We start from the raw sequence: 18,748 nt of genomic DNA on the forward strand, positions 1-18,748 counted from the left end.
CAGTCCCTTTCTTTCTTGAGGTTTAGAAAATGGACTAGAAAAAACATTATGATACTTAATCTGTGACCAGGTGGTGGAAGGGGGTTTGATGGGAAAACTATTATATCATAGGCTATTGAGAGTTGTGCAGGTTAAGAAAGGAGTATGTGCTGCTGCTTGGGGTGGAGCTGTGACTAGAGATAAGGTGGAAGTGCCACACAGACGCCTGAGAAGGTGGTGAGAAGTATTCAGTGGGAATAACCAAATGCCTCCTTGTCATGCCCTGCTATTCCTGACTTGCACTGTGGAAGTGGTACCAGCAGGTCAAGGGAGGTGATCCTCCCCCTCTGCTTAGCCCTGTTGAGGCCACACCTGGAGTATTATATCCACAAGAGGGACATAGAACTACTGAAGTGAGTTCAGAGGAGGGCTACAAAGATGATTAGAGGACTGGAGCACCTGTTGTACAAAGACAGGTTGAGAGAATGGCCTGTCTGGCCTGGAAAAGAGAAGACTGAGGGGAGACCTCATTAATTACCTGAGGGGGAGGGTGTTGAGAGGATAGAGACAGCCTTTTTTCAGTTGTGCCCAGCGACAGGATGAGAGGCAATAGACACAAACTGAAGCACAGAAGATTCTGGCTGAATACGAGAGGGCATTTTTACTGGGAGGGTGACAGAGCACTGGAACAGGTTGCCCAGAGAGGTTGTGCAGTTTCCTTCTCTGGAGATATTCAAAACCTGCCTGGATGCCATCCTGTACAATGTGCTCTAGCTGATCCTGCCTGGCAGTGGGGTTGGACTAGATGATCTTCAGAGGTTCCTTCCAACCTCAGCCATTCTGTGGTTCTGTAACTGAGATCTGTGAACTGGGTGATTGGAGGGCTTTCTTTCATTGCACTTCTCTCTTCCATTCTAGTGTTGATGAGTTGGCACTGAGCATGTATCCACCTGTGAACCAGCTGGCCGTGCGACTCAACGTAAGTTTCTACAGCCTGCATGCAGTTCTGCTTGCTTGGCTGTAGGAAAGGGGATGAAATTAAACTAGGGGAAATTAAATTAGGGGAAATACCTTTGACAGGGAGACAAGGGTATTAGTTACTGTCTAAGTAACATGCTCTGGGGAACCAAGAGTCCCCTCTAGTTCTCACACACTCGTCTTCTTTTAACTGGAAATGCAGTCCTCATCTTTATTTCGGGGAAATGGCTGTCCACTCTAGTGCTGGCTCTAAACTCTAATCCATAGAGACATCCAGTGACAGTACCTCAGGAAAGTGAAGTGTAAGGCTGCCAATGTGCCTTACATCTACTTTTTTCCTGGGTAATTTAGATTTGCTCAAATAAAATGGTCTAAATTAAATAAATTAAAAATTTTTACAATGAGCATGGTTAAGCACGTTTCAGTTGTTAAGTGAAATAAGCTGCTTAGAGAAGTAATGTCCATTGCTTGCATGAGAAGCAATTTCCATCTTTGGAGATGTTCAAAATTTGGTGGGGCAAGGCTCTGAGCAACTTGACAGAACTATGAGGTTTGCCTTGATTTGAGCAGGAGGTTGTACTTAGGTGACTTCCAGCGGTCCCTTCCAACCTAAATTAATTATATACTTTCTCATATCTGAAATTCTTTATTCTGGTTTCATACATTTGGCCAGTGGCTTGATTGTTGTTGTTGTTATAATTAATGAAGTGTTGTTTAATATCAAATTGTATTACAGTGAGTCACTTATAACTTTACCCCTTACAATGTTACCAAGTTCTAATAGACTTACCTTTTAAAGAAAAAAAACATACTAATGTATAGTTTAAAAAATGATCTGTCTGTATTTTTACCTGTTTCAGTCAGCAACAGGTCAGGCGATACTCCCACCCATGTTAGATGGCTTCCTTTTGCATCAGGATCTGTGGCAATTTACCTTATTTTTGGCCATGTCAGGCATTCTTGCACCTTCCCTTTTTTTCCCCCGATATTGCTGGACCCCCTTTTTCCATGTTTGGTGTACTTTACTTCCATTTTGTTTTTTTCTAGGCTGCTAAACTGGCCTCAGTATTAAAGAAAGTCTTAGAGATTACAAAGTGAGTATGAGATACAATTTATAAGCATGTGTTGCCTGCTATGGAAGTTGATATCTTTTTGCCTCCTGTCAAAGACGACTCATTTCTAGGCAGCAAACGCTGTCATTTTGGAATAATTCTGATGTTATCCAGTTGTAATGGGATAGGAATAGGATGTCAGGAATTAAAGTGGTTACTGCTGAAGATGGACATATATGTGTCAAAGTTTGGAACTAGAGACATGGATGTTGGTTCTTCCTGGCTCAAAGTACTGTGGAGCTATAATGGACCTGTTTTAATTATGTGGTAACTTGGGACTTCACAATATGTATGTGTTGTGTGGGTTTCCGGATACATAAATGTAAAACCCTCAAGGTGGCCTTCCTAATGAATTTCCTCCACTTTGCAGGACAAGCCATGTCTGTCCACCATCAGAGGAAGGCTGGGTGCAGTTTCTGATTGGTGCAGTAGATCACAACATGGACAAAATCAAGAACTTCACGCAGGGTGAACTTTAGCTCTTCTGTGTCCACATGTGTAGCTGCTACTGGCCCTGATGTATGCTTTTCCAGTGAATCTGGCCATTCTCCAGCTACAGGGAGAATGATGAGGACAGTGCTCTTAAGAGAGAACTTCAATGCCACCTGGCAAAACTCACAAAAAATCACCCTTTGCAATTGCAGGTGATGTCATTTTGCTTGGACTCTTGGGATGGTGCAGTGCTGAATCTTACTGTTGTGAATGTGCCCAGTTTTTCAGACATTACAACTGCTGTGGGGTTCAAAGAACAATAAAATGCTGCTAGATTTACGTGGTTAGCTGCATCTGTTTACAGGTGGCAGAGAATATATATACATAGAAGAATAGGGTCTTGCTGCTTTTGCAAGCCAAATGAGCCATTAAAAAAAAATACAATGCTGATATTTTCTGTCTAACCATAGAGAAGAGCAAATTATCTTCCTCTCATCTGTTCCCTAAGAAAGCAATAGAAAATGCTGTCTGCTGCTTTACCAACTTCAAGGATCTGTAGGATATGAGTACATCTCTAGAGAAATACTACATCTATCATCGCTTCAGAGTTCTAAGATATGCTTTTTTTGCCACGGGAAGAATGACTAAGCATTGGTGAGTTGAGTGGATATGCACAAAGAAATACAGCATCTGCTTGAGCATTTAGCCCATGTTTGTCACAGGAAGGTCCAACTTGCAAGATCTGAGAGTGGATATAGTTGCATATGGGAGAGAGTTGAGTTTGTATGAATAATACAAGTCAGACGTAGTTTTAAATAAACTTTTAACATCTATGCTTGCCAAAGGTCAGTCGGAAAGATTGTGACCACTCTTTCAAATAGGACAGCAGGACTTGTTCTAAGCTGGGCATCAGGCAGCTGCAATGTTGATACTTTTGTAGCTCTTCAGGTTCTGGAGTTGAAGGCAGGTAAGATTCACAGTGAGTCTTCTGGGCCCTGCTTCAGTGGGAGTGAATGAGATACGCAGCTGTTGAGTGCTTCCAGGCTGCACAGAACCCAGCCTGAAAGGCAAGAGGGGATTATACAGGAAGCACACCTCTCTGCATTCCTTGTTCATTAGGGCTCAGGAGATGCATTTGGGAGACATGAGTGTGATGCCCCCCAAAAAAAGGGGATGAGGTGGGGTGTAAATAGAGAAAGACTAGCAGTGTCCTAAACTGCCATGATGGAATTGTGATCAGACAGCAATTTGGAGGAACTTATGAGGGTTGAACTCCCCATGAATCATCTACTTTGTCCTAATGCAGCTTTCTGAGAAAAATGTTGCTTTTTCATGTGGAAAAGAGTATGCCTTCTTAGATGACTCTTGGCTAAGTCAATTTTACCTGGCTCTTCAGCAGAGAAGGGGAGGATCAGATGAAAGTTATCTGGCTTTTCTCTTTTTCAGTGAAAATCTTCTGTATCACCCCTAAATAAGGGAGTGCTTGGGGCTTTCAACTGTAGTGGTCTATTCCTGCTTTGTTGCCTGTTTATTCTGGGGGCAGGCATTTCCAGGACAAGGGTTTCTCTAGCTTGTATTGTGTCTGTTTTTGCATTTCCTGCTCTTAGGTTAATCAGTTTGCACTCACCTGTACTTCCTTTGCCTGTAAATGAGCCCTCGCCCTCCTACCACTATCACACACTTCTCCAGGGTTTCAGCGAGAGGGTTCAGGAGGCTAATCTCCACTGAGGCTGGCTGGTACTGTACCATGTGTTCTGGAAACTGTTGAAAGAAGGGAATGAGATGAAACTGTGAGGAAAAAAAAAGAGAAACTTTCATGATTAAAGGGAGAGGTATTTCTTTTTTGCCAGGGGTCCCAGCATGAGCTGCCAGTTGCCAGAAGACTCAAAGTCCAGCTCGCTTTCTTTACTACTACAGTATTCTGTAGTTTCCTTTACAGCCTCTGATTTGCAGGCTGGTGAGTGAGTTAGGAGTCATCTGGATTTCCTTGTCTTTACACATAGATGAGATAGAAGTGGGAGGAGTATTGTGTATGACCGTGCAGCACAGCACTTTTCCCAAACTTATGTCTCAGTGCTTTGAAAGAAGACAGTATGAGGAAAGCCATGGAACGCAGCAAGTGTCTTTCTGCTGCTTGTGACTAGGAAAGCTGTTTTCTCACCACTGCAGTACAGAATGATGAAGCAATCTAACCTTAATAATGAGAGGGGGATCACAAATGCGGATCTCTTCCTGTGCAAAGCATATGTAGGAGTCCTTGTCTCTCAGCATGGCAGTCAGCCGAAGCAGATGGTTCTCTCCCAACTCTTTTATGTACTGTGAGTAAGGCACAGTGGCCTGCAGGGTGTTAGCTGGAATACAGAGTGGTGACATAGAGGTGACAATGCAACTAATATTAAGTTCTTAGACTGCATGCTTCCTAGCAGTGTTTAGCACCCAACACTGTACTAAAAGCTGCAGTATTTAAAAGCTCTAGAGACCCCAACTGAATCTGCAAATTCAGAAATCTGTAGGGTGATCCACCTAACGTGCTGCAGCTTTCCTCTTCTCCCCACCAAAGTGATTTGTTCGAATAGCCTACAGTCAGCTTTCCAGCCAGGCTTTTGCAGACTTAAAGCTAAGTGCATTTTTCCTAAATGAGAGGACAGAGTATACTTTTCTGTCCTTGTGTCCGGTAGAATCCTTACCTTCATTGCTCTTGAGGATAAAATGAAACTCTTTCTTCCAAAGTTGGGTAATGGATGTGCCACCATAATGTAGAGACTGGGCCCCAAGTACCAAATGAGTTGCCTTCTCTCCACCGCTGGGGTTAAACACTTCAACAGAAATTGGAACATCTTGTCCCAGTAGCAGAGAACTATTGGACTGGAGTTGGATAAAAAGGTTAACTGGCTCTTCAAGGGCAGTAGAAATGGAGCTGAACTCTGATTTGGTGCTGGTAGTTGTCTCAAGTGTCTTTATTCTTCTGTAGACTTTGTCAAGTATTTTTTTTTCCTGAAGAGAACCTATTACAAAAAAAAGGGGGGGGGGAGGTATGAGGAGGAGAGTGCATATTTCAGTGTTATTTCCTGTGTAGTAATTGTAAAGCAGTAAATGCAGAAGGATGGAGTTGAATTGTCCTAACAGTGCTGTAGACAACTATTTCTTAGAGCATAGAGAGACATCTCATTGTGCTCCTGGTTGGAGCAGATTGAGAATTTCATCTGACAGCATGTTGCATGTGCCTGAAAGATTCTACTTTGAAAGAATTCTTTTAGTTTTGGAAATACTTCAGTGCTAACATCTGTCAGAGTAAGAGAACAGTTGCCTCTCTGTAATTGTAGCTATGGTGCAGTACTATCTTGTCCTGTGATACACTGCAGCAAAGAAGACAGCATGCCATAGGCTAAGATGAGATTGTAGAGTTGGGAAACTAGGCAGAATAATAGATTTTAAAGGGAGAGCTTCTATTTGAGGGAGGGATATCATAGAATCATTGAATAGCTTGAGTTGGAAGGGACCCACAAATATCATCAAGTCCAACTCCTGGGTCCCCGGAGGACCACCAAAGAATCAGACCGTGTCTGAGTGTTATCCAAATGCTTTTTGAGCTCCAGCAGGCTCATTCCATAACCACTTCCCTGGGGAGCCTGTGAGGTTTTAGAACATTTGGGAGCACAGCAGTCCTCAGAAAGCTGGAGTCTGAAATGTAAGACAGGGGTGATGGGAGATGAATGTACAGAGTTTACAGGTAACAGAAGTCAAGAAAGGAAGTCTTCCAGACAGGAGAGTGTCTGGTGGAGAAATGCCTGGCCTTCTGGTGAGCTGGTAATTAAGCAGCATGAAACTTTGGGGTATGACCTGTACTTTGATTCTGTAGACAGCAAGAGTAAGGTGTTCTTGTGCCATTCAGGAAGAAGTAGTGAGAAGTGGATGACCATAATGCTCTGGTATGGCTGTTCAGTCCTGTACTCTTCACTTTTAACACTAGTAGGAAATGTGTTTAGACACTTTTCCACCCTATACCTTCAGGATATTTGTAGTTGTGTGTGATATCCTCACAGCGTTCGCTGCCCACACTCTTGGTGCTGATGTTGTTGCCAGTATACTTTGTGCAAATGCAAGCTGGCTTGAGGATGCCATCTGTTTTGTGTATCCAGATGTGGCACTTGGCATTTATGGCAGCAAAGAAATAGCAGACATCATAATCCACTTCAGTGTCCCCTTCTTTGATGGCTTGAACAGGGGCTGGCCCACAGAAGGATGCGCCTAAAGAGAAAATGCAGCCCAATTAAGAGTTAGATGCTTGACCAACTAGGCCCATGCTTAGAGCTCCACGGGCTGCACGAACTAAAAGAGTTAATGATGATTTAGTGTGTGAAGTCCTCGGGGTGATTTATGCATCCTCCCATTGGAAATTGAAGAAGGAAGGAATATTGCACTGCTTTATTTGCTCCCTTTTTTCCCTGAGTCTGTCTTTGATATCTTACCTTTGCTTTTTTCCTGGCAGGTGGCATCTAGTGCCTGCCATCCACTGTACTCTGGTAGCAAGTCTGTTCGAGCCATCCAGCATTCGTTCCAAACATGGAAGGTCCTGTGAGAGACAACATCATGTGCTTATAACAAGATGCTGAGCCCTGAGGTACAGGAAACTTTTAGCCAAACCACAGCAAATTAACACTCCTTTGAAAGAACTCAGCACACAGGAAGAGACCATGTTTTTTGATGTAAGTGTAGTTTCTCCAGATGGTTTGGGTTATCGTTGTTCATTTGTGGGCCCTAGCAATATAGCACTCTTTACTTTTGGTTCCTGAGGTTTCTCAAGAACAAGTCATGTACACTGCAGCTCAGCTGAGCTCTCTCTTATTTACCTCCCTGCAGCTGTTTACCTTTTCCTCTCAGTTGCTTCCTAGACCCAGGTATTGTCTCAAACTTTAGTTTGGACCCTGCTGTGTTTTCTTACCAGACTCTGGCACTCTTGTCATGTGTAAGCAGCATTCCATTTTCGTCATAATACTCATCCACATTCAGACTGCTGTTCGTGTTGTGAGCCCATGTGAAGCCTGTGACAACCCTGGTGGGAATTCCCAAGCACCTCAGAACTGTGCAGAAGAAAGAGCTGTGGATCAGTTGTGCATCCTGCTGTAAAGGTATCTTTGCCAGTAGATGTAGAGCTGGTTTTGATACTAGGCCCATCAGAATGGCACTGGGCCTGATATCTGGACTTTGCAAGAAGCACTGTCCCTTCAGGAAGTGAACTGTCATAGGTGCATTCAGTGAATGGTGTGTACTAACACTCCTTTAGCCCAAGGCTGGCAGTGCTAAATGTTGATGAGTAAATTTGGAGGATCTGCCTCGCACTTAGAGATTAAAGGTTATGTTACTGGGATCTGTGCTTTCCCAGGAATTCAGTCATATGCTAGAGGTTCTGTGTACCAGGTAAGGCTTTACTCAACCCACAAGTCTTTGAACCACAACCGTACCTGAGCACATGACTGCAGCAAACACCCAGCACTGCCCGTAGCGGACAGGTTTGCACTTCAGTGCCACCCACTGCCGGAGGATGGGGCTGCTGCCCAGCCAGTTGGAAGGGGGTGTCCCATCATAGTATTTCCCGGTCCCATATTCTGTCATGATTCCTCTAACCTCATCGCAGTTCATCTTCAGGGAAGGAGGAGAGAAAGATGAATTAAGGAATTACATCTTAGTAGGTAAACCATATCCTGTTTGATGGAACTACTTCCAAGGCAGCTGAAACAAAAAGGATTTTTTGAGCAGAACATGGAGATCATGACTGACCAGAGCAGGTGCAACAGTCTCCCTTGAGATTTATTCAGTAAGTGTGCTGCTACTGCTAAGAAATTCCTGCAGCACTACTTGTCTGCTGCAGGAATATCAGGAAGGGCTGGAGATAGGTGGGAGATGTTGTTTGGAACAGCCCTGGGCAGTCTTACTGAGTAGTCGGTGGGTTGCTGTAAATTGGGATTAAGTATATACTAGCCTGTCTGCATTCAGACCTTCTCTGCTATGGACTAGGCTGCTGACTACTCTCCTTACCATGGCAGCAACTGTGCGGCAGATGTAAATAGGGTTCTTGCGCTGAGTGTGATCCTTGTCCCGTTGATGGCGTTCACCTATGTCCAGCAGTGTGAAGCAGATGTCCACAATATCCTCCTCAAACTAAAACAAGAACACAACATCTTGAGAAATGTGGCCTTAATGTTTGTTCTCTGGAATCCCTGCAATGGCTTGAAACTGTGCAGATTTGAAGATGGAGCACAACATACTGAAGGCAGAACTGTTGCTTTATTGAAGCGTAGTGAGAAATGCACTAGCATGATACTGCATCCCATGACTGAGGGAAACTCCTGATTTTTTTTCTGGAGCACTCTAGGTCGGCATAGAGGTACTTGTTTAATCTGTTGTCACTAAAGTGGAATAGAATCCAGCTCTCATCACTGGCAGATTAGTCTTGGGCAAATTGGAAAATCTTGTCCTCCCTTTATCTGTAAAACAGACGGTATTATTAAGCTCTGCAAAATGATTTTTTTATCTGTTGATGAAAGGAAGAGACAAATCCCAGACTGATGTGTTTCTTCGTAAAATGACTGGCTGAGAAAGTAGCTAAAATTACATACATTGGATTATGGGACTTCATACATAGGTCTCCGTTCTCCTGTATGTTCATAGAGAAAGACAGTAGGAGCAGAGAACAGACTCTTTCATCGAAGCCACAGCATGGGAATGAATTGTATTCTGTACGTACAGGAGATAGACACCCTTCCTCTGCTGGTGGTTGTAAGAGAACACAGACATATTGGACCTCTTACCTGATTGAAGTCCCAGGGCTGTGCCAGGACTGCATTTTCAGTCCCCCAGTAAACGATACCCTCTTGGTTTAGAACGTACTCCTGCCGCTGTGCCTCGTTAGCCAAGAACACTTCATCATCTAGAATGGAGGAAGAAAGCATAAGGAGAAAAGCATTCTTGGTCTTGGATGCCCTTGCATCAGCAGGCTACGCTACACTTAGGCAGTCCCTGGCATTGTACCCTTGGGAAATACCACAGATTCTGAATTGAGCAGGAAAGAATTTCATTGCAATCTCTGCTCAAGTAGAAGAACTTCAGAAAGATCCTACAAAGCTAGGCTATTGTACTAGCTAGCTTTTTTACTCTACTTGTTACTGACTTCTCTGTTCCTAAGGAAGATCCAATGGCATTAATCAAACCGGTTATAATCTTAACTCGTAGGAAATAAATGATTGAACTGCTTTTTCCTTTGCAAGACCACGGTGTTCTGATAACAGAGTACTTCAGGAACAGGGTAGGAGTGCTGAGGCAGGTTGCTTCAAGCTGTGCTACCTGTACAAGCCCCTGCCTCCTTCCTGAAGTGCTGAGAGGAGCAGGGCAGGAGTAGAGGGAAGCACTGGGTAGGGTCAGCCTTAGCCTTTCCAGAGGCAGAGTGTCAGAGCTCAAAACTGTTTTTGTGAAGTGACTGATCTATGACTGCCTTTTTGTTCCTGATTCCTCACCTTGGCACCAGGGATTAAAGAGAAGGATGAAGTTTCCCAGGAGACAGTAAGACTTGGAGGCATGTAAAAGCAGAGCATACTGGCCAATGGGAGCATTGGCAGGCGTGTTCACAGAGATGGTCCAGAAACATGGGTCCTGTTCTTCTAGAGCTGCGCTCCACTGCTTCTGGTCTCCCAGGCGGGAGATAGGAAATTCAACCTGGGTTCCATCTGTTTTGGAAGGATTTGGTCCTGCAGCAAAAGAGATCTGGTTTCCACACATACATTGCCACCCCCTGCAGATTTTAGGGACCATGGCTAGATCTGGAGTCATAGCTATCCTTTCATGTGGGACACTTAAGCTTAATGCTTACCTTAATGCTGCTGTCTTAAAGCTTACTGAACCTTCCTAAGGTTAATACTGGACTAAAGCCACCTTGTTTGATAGTGGAACGTGTATTTCACAGAGTGTAGAAAGGAGGAACAGCCAGAATGGTGCAGGCCTGTTGCTCTTGGGATTCAGTGTCTTGTGACAAAAGCCACAGTCAAATAAATTATGGTAGAGCAAGCTGAGAGTGGATGGTGCTGCCCTTCTCAGGGCTCTTGCTGAAAAACACTGTAATAGAAAACATCTGCAAAAGACCAGCTGAGTTTAAATATTCCTAAATCAAAAGTCATGAGTGAGGAGAGATCCCATGAGTACTTTCAAAGAGCAATGAGCTTGCGTTGTGCTGTAATGTGTTTTGGGAAAAAGATTTAGTTTTGACCTTGCAGTCCCAGCAGCAGGAGACTGCTCTGGCTTAGATAAACAGTTTGTTTGCCTCACTTCTAAATGTGGGCACATCTGTCCAGCTATGGAGATGTCTTTTGGCTCTGTTCTTCAGGTGGCTTTTGTACAACTGCTCTACAAGGTATGGTAATCATGGTACCTGTCTGTACTATGAGGAAGGTCCTCTTCAGCTGCTGCAGGTAGTTGTATACTGGAGATGAGAAGCTCACTGTGATAATGAATGGCTGCCCACGCCTCACCATAAGCCTTTTAGTGCTGATTTCTTCTGTGTGGTGGTTATTGTTGTTCATTGTGATCTTGAAATCACATCTTTTGATGCTCAGACCTGTAGCATGAGAGGAAATAGAATGAGCTTGAGGCTGTGAGCTGCCCACACTCTGGCCCTGGGTCCCATCCTGATACAAGCCTGTTTCTCCACTCAGACAGTGCTCCATGCCTTTGAGACTTCCAGTCCAGTAGCTGTAAGGGCCTTCGCTATGAGCTTGGTTGTTCTCTTATCAAGTGGCTAATGAGTAGCTTTTGCTTGTACCTTAACAATGTTAAGTGAACCAAGTGACTATAAAAAAGCTCCTTCTGCCCAGCAATGGACATAGAACAAACCTGATCCTTCAAATGGTACAGTTGTTGTGGTTAGCGCTGAGCATGCAACTGTGACTACAGTTGGAGTCTTATGGTGTGTACTCAAAGCAGCTTTCCTCCATGTGGATATGTGGTTGAAGTTGTGCACAGGAAGGAAGCTGTCACGCACCACTTACATTGTGGATGCAAGGTCTTCTAGCAATTACAAAAATTCTAGATATATCTGCTGTGCATCAGAGATCAGCAACTAGTCCCAACTTTCCTGCTGGTGCAAATGCAAGGTGGCTGTGTAGTTTTGGAACTATACTGGATCACAGTAAATAAAATTTACTCTTTGTACCACACTGTAATCTCGCACACAGAGGTATTACAGGAAACAGAAGAATGTCATCTGTCTCATATGCATGCATCATACACATACGTGCCTCTGTCTGGTGCCAGCAAGAAAAAAAAATTGTCACAGTTTCAGTCACCCTGTTCTTATCTAATTTAGTGCGCAGTGGCCTTAGTGTGATCACCTACTTGCACTTTTCTTCTGGTTTTGGTGGTGTTCTTAATCTTTCCAGACTTTCTGTGGAAAATCAGATGGCATCATGATTTCTCTCAGCCTTGGGATAATCCTGACCTCACTTATATATTCAGCTCTCAAATCATCACTGAGTCCCTTGAATTTGTGAGTTGTAACAGCTGCCCTTTATATGACACATCCAGTCATATACCTCCTCTTTCAGACCCAGGTTTCTCTCTTTGTTCCAGCTAGAAAAGATCCACAGAGCATTCCCCTCCTGTCTAAACCCACTGCTCGCATGCTAAAGACAACTATTTCTCTTTGCAGTTTTCTTTGGTCTGCTTTCTCCTCCTGTTTAATTTGCCTTATCTTCTTCATTGATACCTTGATAACTCCCATTGCTGTTGTCCCGTCTCTGTTGGTTGTGGAAGCCCTGCTGCATTGTTTGCAGTTACTTCTTGCGGTCTGGAGTTCAGGTCCCTTTATGGCTGTTCCATACCTGTGCTGGTGTAAACTTTACAGCACCAACTCAAAGCTTATGTGTTGATGTCTGTTCTGGCTGTCTTGTAGGCTGTTGAGTTGTAGGTGGTGTGGGAGTCTGGGTTCCTCTCCTTCATATAAATTTTCATGGATCTTATTGTCACTTTCTTTAAAGTTGCTTGGAACCTGGACCCTCTTCTTCAAGTGGCTAAAACAGTCATCTCTCTGCTTCAGTTTTGTAGTCTGGACTACATTCCTTTTCCCCACCCCCATGTTAAGGATAACTCTCTTGCTCTTGCTTCCAAACCTTCACAACTGCTTCTTACTGCTTCTCTCAATCTACTCTTAGTCGTTGATACAAGCTTTTGTTTTCTCTGTTTATGAGAAGTCCGTGTGAATTGACCTCCCTTGGACTTTGTCTCCTGCACTGTAAGAAGCTCCTCTCTTCCTCTAGCCTCATGAACACACTATCTTGAAGAGGGGACAGTTATTTTTCCTGACAGACAATCAGCAAATGTTTGGGATTAACAGAGAGAATTTTCACTTACCTTGGCCCATGTCTGTTTCCCTGGTGCTATGGAAGTCTTCGCTCCTGCTTGCTCTGGTGGGCAATGCCTCTTTCCTTTTTCTTAAAAAAAAAAAAAAAAAAAAAAAAAAAAAAAAATTAGTTTGCAAAGTTGTTTGCTCGATTTCTTTATGAGGGGTGGGACGTGATGTTGCCACCTCTCCTTCATCTTATCTTGCTGACCTGCTCTGCAGAAGTCGAAGAGTCTTTTTTATCTCTCAGACCATACTAAAGAGAAGAAGGGATGACTTTTCGTATCTACGGATGAGGTTAAATTCCACACTGGGATGTGAAGCCTTTAGAAACCTCTAGATGGCAGTTTCTTCATAGAGCTGTGCTTTAGGGACCCCAGAGTAGGAAATGCAAATTTTGGCTTGGCCCTAAACACTGTACAGAATGTGCTTCAAATATTACTGCTGAAGAGCTGATCTCCAACTGTGACTATAAGATGCTTAGATACTAAACCCTTCAAGAAGTAAACAAGTTGATACATCCAGAGCCCTTGTTCCTAACTTTAAAATGTGAAAACACTCCAAAATCAGAAAACTTGTTTACAAAAGTAAAAACCTAAAGAGCAGAATTTCTGTAGCATAATGCAGTTTATTCAAAACCATCACACTTTAGTCTTGGACTAAACAACATATCGTTCTTAAAGTTGCCATAAGATAAAAGGAAGTAATAGAATGGCGTGGGATGAAAGGTACCTTAAAGATCATCTACATCCAACCCCCATGCCATGGACAGGGATGCTACATGACTAGATCAGGTTATTCTGAGTAGTAAGGATGAGAGAGACAGCTTTGGAAAAGTTGTAGAGGAATATGAAGATACTGAGTGACTAGGCCATAAAATAGCAAGTAGAGATTAGTGTAGATATATGTAAAATAAGAAAAATGAATACAACCCTTATAAATGCACTGATGCATTTGGAGGTAGATGTAGTCATTCTAGAATGACATTTGGATTTGTATTAGATAGCTGATGTAAAATATGGTCCTATGTTCCTGGCATTTTTCTTATTATTTACTTGTTAAACGTTATGCTTCAGGTAAGCTAAAGACAAATTCTCTTAGTAAATTAAGGCTATGCTATAAACAAATACATGTAGATTCATTTTCATGGGATTTCTGACTGGTTGAAGTTAGAGAAGGGATCTCTGGAGGTCATCCTGTCCACCCCTCCAATGTGAAGCAGGGCCACCTAGAGCAGGTTGCCCAGGATCATGTTCAGATGGATTTTGAGCACCTCCAAAGTGGGAGAATCCACAACCTCTCTGGGCAACGTGTTCCGTTGCTCAGCCACCCTCACAGTAAAAGTCTTTCCTGATGTTTAGATGGCACCTCCTGTCTTTCAGTTTGCTCTCCGTTGCCTCTTGTCCTGTCACTGGGCACCGCTGAAAAGAGCCTGGCTCTATCTTCTTTATGTGCTCACTCCTACAAATGTTAAGATCTCCTTGAGCCTTCTCTTCACTAGGCTGAGCAGTCCTAACTCTCTCAGCCTTTCCTCGTATGTGAGATGCTCCAGTCCCTTCATCATCTTTGTGGCCCTTTGTTGAACTCTCTCCATTGTCCATGTCTCTCTCATGTCCGTGTCTCTCTGGTACTGGGGTTCCAGAACTGGACACAGCACTCCAGGTGTGGCCTTGACAGCGTTGAGTAGAGGCGAAGGATCTCCCAGTCTGCTGGCAGTGCTCTGCCTAATGTAGCCCAGGGAATACCAGTAGCCGCCTTAGCAACAAGGGCATATTGTTAACTACTTCAGTGTTTATTAGTAAGCATCGAGATCACCTCGTTTGCAGAAATCAAGAAAGCCTAAATTTAAGCACAATGTGGAGATGTTCCAGAAAAACCTGGGTTTTGGTGGTGGTGGTGGTTGATTGTTTGCACAGTTTTTCTATATCAATTATATATGACTTCAATATGTATTTTGAACTTCTTTTTATAAAGAGCTGAACACTATGTAATTACCGATTCATGGTCTTTAAGTGTACATATGTTGTAAGCCATTGATCATGCTCAAACCTCTGACTTTCTTTGCACAATCAGTGTTTTTAAATGCACCTTTGCAGAAATAATCTCTAATCCAAGAGAGTGGTTTAGATACAAGCTGGTATTTACCCCATCACCACTGCACTGTAGTGGCTGTGTGTACAGATAGTAACATTTCTTTGTCAAAACTGCAACTACAAGTAGTATTTACTAAGTAGGATGCATTGATGAACACGTAGTAAGTACTTCTCTGTTCTCAGTTTACAGTCCCTTTGTGTCTCTCATAACATCAAAAAGGGTCTAAAAAGGAAATCTGTTGAAAGGCATAACACACGAGAGAGACTTCCACAGGTAGTGCTCAAGTGCTCGTACTGGCATTCCATCTAGTGAGAATTTGCAATCTGAAATTGGATACCTAAGATCTGGGAGAAGTCCAAACCTATACTTGTTTCTAAAATGCAACAAAAGCATAAGCTTGTACAACTTGCCAGACTGGATCAGAATGGAGGTTCATCCAGCCTAATCTTGTCTCTGACAGTACGCAACACCAGATGCCTCAGAAGAATGTACATGAGCCCCGCCCCAGCAAGCAAAGCATTGTCTTGTAGTAGGTGATTTTCAAGATTAAGTATGTCATGATAAACAAGATTTAATTTCACCCTGAGATTTCTTGTTAATGATAAAAATTCTTTGTAGAAGTTTCCTCCTCTCTACTTTGCAATCTAACATGTCATTAGTGGGAATCAGAAAAACACCAGATGCTATAATCTCAGTTGAGCTGCCTGTTTTATGCTGTTTTGTTTCTGCACGTGATAAGGTTGCTATAACATACTGCATGATGGTGACTGAAAATCACTTTCCAGCTGTGCATTTACTAACCTGAATCTCACTGATTGTTATATTCTCATCTGTTTTGCCTTGTTTGGAACCCTCTGAAGCTCCTCACATTTTTTTGGTCCTGATTTATTTAAATGGCTTTATGTCATGTGCAGATTTTCTAGTCTTTTTTCACTCACTTCTTGCATTGCTTGTTCTGAAGGACTTCATTCAGGTCCAGGCAAGCGTTGTGACAGTTCTGGGTCCACTATATCCCTGAAATGCTCACAGAAATCTAAAGGAAAACTGATCTATAAAATCCTTTGGAAATATTCAGTGTTATTTTCTTTATTGTGCTTAGGGATTCTTGGTGTTTTGAAGGTCTAAACAAGAGTCCATAAAATTCTTTATCATTTTTATTACCTTTAGAAATGGAACTTTAAAATGTTACATTAGCATCTTTAATGACTAGGTCTCTTTCTGAATGTAGTGATTGAAAAGTACGTACAGCTAAGTTTACCTTTCATTGTGTCTACATTTGTACCTATGATGTGGCACATCAATTAATTAGATGTGAATTTTAGTCTTGGGTGTATTTCTTGTTGCCTTAGAGCAACAAGAAATGCTTATGTTGTTCCTTTTATTTTGTCATTTATATGAACAGCATCCTCCACATTCAGAACACAAGTGTGATAGATACCATATGCTAAAGCATAGAATCATGGAGTGGCTTGGGTTGGAAGGGCCTTAAAGATCATTTAACTTCAACCCCTCTGCCACAGATAGTGATGCCACCCACTAGATCAGGTTGGCCAAGGCCCCATCCAGTCTGGCCTTGAACACCTCCAGGGATGGGACATCCACAAATTCTCTTGACAACCTGTTCCAGTGCCTCACTAACCTTACAGTGAAGAGTTTCCTCCTGTCTAGTCTAAATCTATCCTATTTTAGTTTAAGACTGTTCCCCCTTGTCCTGTCATGATCTACCTGAGTAGAGTCCTTCATCTTTTTTATAAGCCCCCTTTCAGTACTTAAAGTTTGAAATGAGGTATCCCTGAGCCTTCTCTTCTCCAGGCTGAACATCCCAGCTCTCAGCCTTTCTAGCAATGCAGCTTTGGTGAGAGCCAAAGCAGTCAAGTGATTTGAAACTACCAACTTTGGCTCTTTCAGGTTTAAAAAACAAATAATCTGTGAAAGGGTAGTCATTTAACTGACGCTTGAATCAAGGCCCGGGAAACTTAGCAAGGGAACAATTGTGAGGAGAAACATTTACTGTCCTGGAGAACATTCAAAACCAATTCAAAATATGAATGTGTGATTTCAGCAAGTGTTTACTTTTTTTTTTTTTTTGAGTCATCATGTTGGAATGAGGGCTGGGTCAGCCTCTTTTGTATGTTCAGATTAAAAGAGCATATTTATAAGGAAAAATACCGATAATTAGCCATATTTTACTCCACTAGCTCCTATTGACTTCTGACTACGGGCTGTGTAAAGATTGTAGGTTTGGCAAAAGGTCTTTAAATCCTCCCATGGGCACTTAAACATTTTTCTCTGTAATAATTATTAGTTTATTTGAATGGTTGTCTTATGTCTAACACAGGAAGAATGTGTGTTGTACATCACAGGACAGATAAATCTGCATTTTAAAATTGAAACTGAACTGGGTGCAGTTGCTGTGGGCAGTTAATGCTGATACCTGAAATCCCAGTAACCCCAAGCATTGCAAAGTTTGGAACTTTGCACAAGCTTTAGTGCTGATTTTCCTTTGAACAGCAGGCTTCCTTTACAAACAGTTAATTAGGATGAGGCCATATCAAGCTCCTGTGACAAACACGGTCTCAGATAATTTCCTGGCTTGTATTTAAGAAGAAATACTGAAGGACTTTGAATAACTTATAATTTTAGCTGTGTATTGAATGTTATGGCAATCTGTATTATTGCAAGATTGAATGAGATTTTGTGAATGTAATCACTACCTCCAGGCCCCTTCTGAAATGAATGGAGAATTGTATACCCTGACTTTCCAAGATCCTGCAAGACTTAATTGATAGGTGCAAAAGCTACCTATTCCCTCTTCTGTGCCTGGAGAAATTCAAACTCCTCTGTGCGTGTGTTTGTGTGTCAGTCTCTCTAAGCTGACTGGTTTCAACACGCTTCAGGAACCTTTGTAAGTATACGTGTGGGTGGCAAAGTATTGTAATTGATGTAATAAAACAGAAGTTGACATGTTTTGAAGATTTTGTTGGCTTCAAATCAAACAAATTTTAATGAGACCTCAGTTTAATCTGTCAGAGTTAGTTTGTGTCTGTGAAACATTTCTGAGGAAGTTGAGATTGCATTCTTGGACAGAGCTAGGTGTTGTCAGGAGGAAAGGGGCAAATTATCTCTTAGGAAAATTCACATCTTTGCTATTCTGGTTTGTTAACTCTGCAAGGAATATATTGACACACTGCTGGGATTTTGGTATGTGTGGCACAATGCCTTTCTAACAGAGGATGATGACCTACTTTAAGAAGCTTTGTGGAAGGAAGATGTGTGACTATTGTGAATTTTCATATATCCTTCTGATTATATTGTCCTGAGCCTCTTTTACCCATCATCTCCCAGAAGTGCTAAGGAAGGAGTATTACACATTATCTCCCTTTGCAGACAGAAAAATCAGTCTTGTTTTATATTTTTTTTGCCGTCTGCGTGTTGATACAAGTGTGAAAGGGAACAGGTCATAAGTCAGCAGGGTGGATACAATGGTTTTGTAAGATACAGACAGAGGTTTGGGTAAAGCATAGTGCAGCAGGTCTAGGCGGTTAACAATCTTGAAGGTAGTGCCAGTACAAAACAAAAATACACGTCACAGGCTGCTTTTTCTCAAATGGTCTCTGACAAGTTCGTCCAATTCTTCAGATAGTACAGTGAGAAGTTTTTGAACTGGAGCAAAGTAAAAACACCCATAATTTCCCCCAGATCCCCCCTGCACTTTAATGGAAGTGCATAATTCCAAAAAAAAATTAGGACCAATCCATTGACTGATTTC

At 42.5% G+C, this 18,748-nt stretch overlaps 2 protein-coding genes across 19 annotated transcripts in view; one reads left to right on the forward strand and one right to left on the reverse strand.

Moving 5' to 3' along the window:
- CCNDBP1 (cyclin D1 binding protein 1) overlaps positions 1–18,748 on the forward strand; it is a 92,783-nt gene that overhangs the window by 6,100 nt on the left and 67,935 nt on the right. For 9 of the 16 annotated variants that reach the window (XR_011804362.1, XR_011804365.1, XR_011804368.1 and 6 more), the window contains exons 9-14: positions 898–958; positions 2,005–2,051; positions 2,440–2,713; positions 3,010–3,155; positions 6,991–7,207; positions 7,447–7,630. Coding sequence is in view for 2 of the 16 variants with exons in the window: in XM_027472889.3 (XP_027328690.1) it covers positions 898–958; positions 2,005–2,051; positions 2,440–2,548 (217 nt within the window). In the remaining 14 variants the exon portion in view is untranslated. Of the gene's footprint in view, positions 1–897; positions 959–2,004; positions 2,052–2,439; positions 2,841–3,009; positions 3,156–6,990; positions 7,208–7,446; positions 7,631–18,748 lie in introns of those variants that run through there. The other 7 variants (XM_027472889.3, XM_027472890.3, XR_011804371.1 and 4 more) reach the window with 6 other exon arrangements.
- On the reverse strand, positions 3,155–13,027 carry LOC101790820 (protein 4.2). 3 transcript variants are annotated; one of them, XM_038166081.2, is made up of 13 exons: positions 12,897–13,027; positions 10,921–11,106; positions 10,013–10,243; positions 9,311–9,429; positions 8,538–8,660; positions 7,964–8,141; positions 7,444–7,582; positions 6,971–7,074; positions 6,507–6,749; positions 5,189–5,506; positions 4,695–4,852; positions 4,129–4,262; positions 3,155–3,561 (listed from the first exon to the last, which is right to left on the reverse strand). In XM_038166081.2, exons 1-13 carry the CDS (start codon positions 12,904–12,906, stop codon positions 3,411–3,413), a joined length of 2,094 nt encoding a protein of 697 aa, XP_038022009.1. In that variant the 5' UTR covers positions 12,907–13,027; the 3' UTR covers positions 3,155–3,410. The 3 variants fall into 3 exon arrangements, with proteins under 3 accessions (XP_038022009.1, XP_071882365.1, XP_071882366.1); XM_072026264.1 differs by lacking the exon at positions 12,897–13,027 and having other exon boundaries at positions 10,921–11,305; XM_072026265.1 differs by lacking the exons at positions 6,507–6,749; positions 12,897–13,027 and having other exon boundaries at positions 10,921–11,305.

The sequence above is a fragment of the Anas platyrhynchos genome, chromosome 21 (genome assembly GCF_047663525.1).
Source record: "Anas platyrhynchos isolate ZD024472 breed Pekin duck chromosome 21, IASCAAS_PekinDuck_T2T, whole genome shotgun sequence".
Taxonomy (NCBI): domain Eukaryota; kingdom Metazoa; phylum Chordata; class Aves; order Anseriformes; family Anatidae; genus Anas; species Anas platyrhynchos.

Bases quoted from the DNA above. Each gene is read 5' to 3' on its own strand.
- LOC101790820 (XM_072026264.1), bottom strand. From the start codon at position 11,215: ATGGAGCACTGTCTGAGTGGAGAAACAGGCTTGTATCAGGATGGGACC. The intron at 7,075-7,443 runs GTAAGAAAACAC...TGTCTCTCACAG, and splicing joins GACAAGAGTGCCAGAGTCTG to GACCTTCCATGTTTGGAACG. The intron at 6,750-6,970 runs GTAAGATATCAA...TTTTCTCTTTAG, and splicing joins CTGCCAGGAAAAAAGCAAAG to GCGCATCCTTCTGTGGGCCA.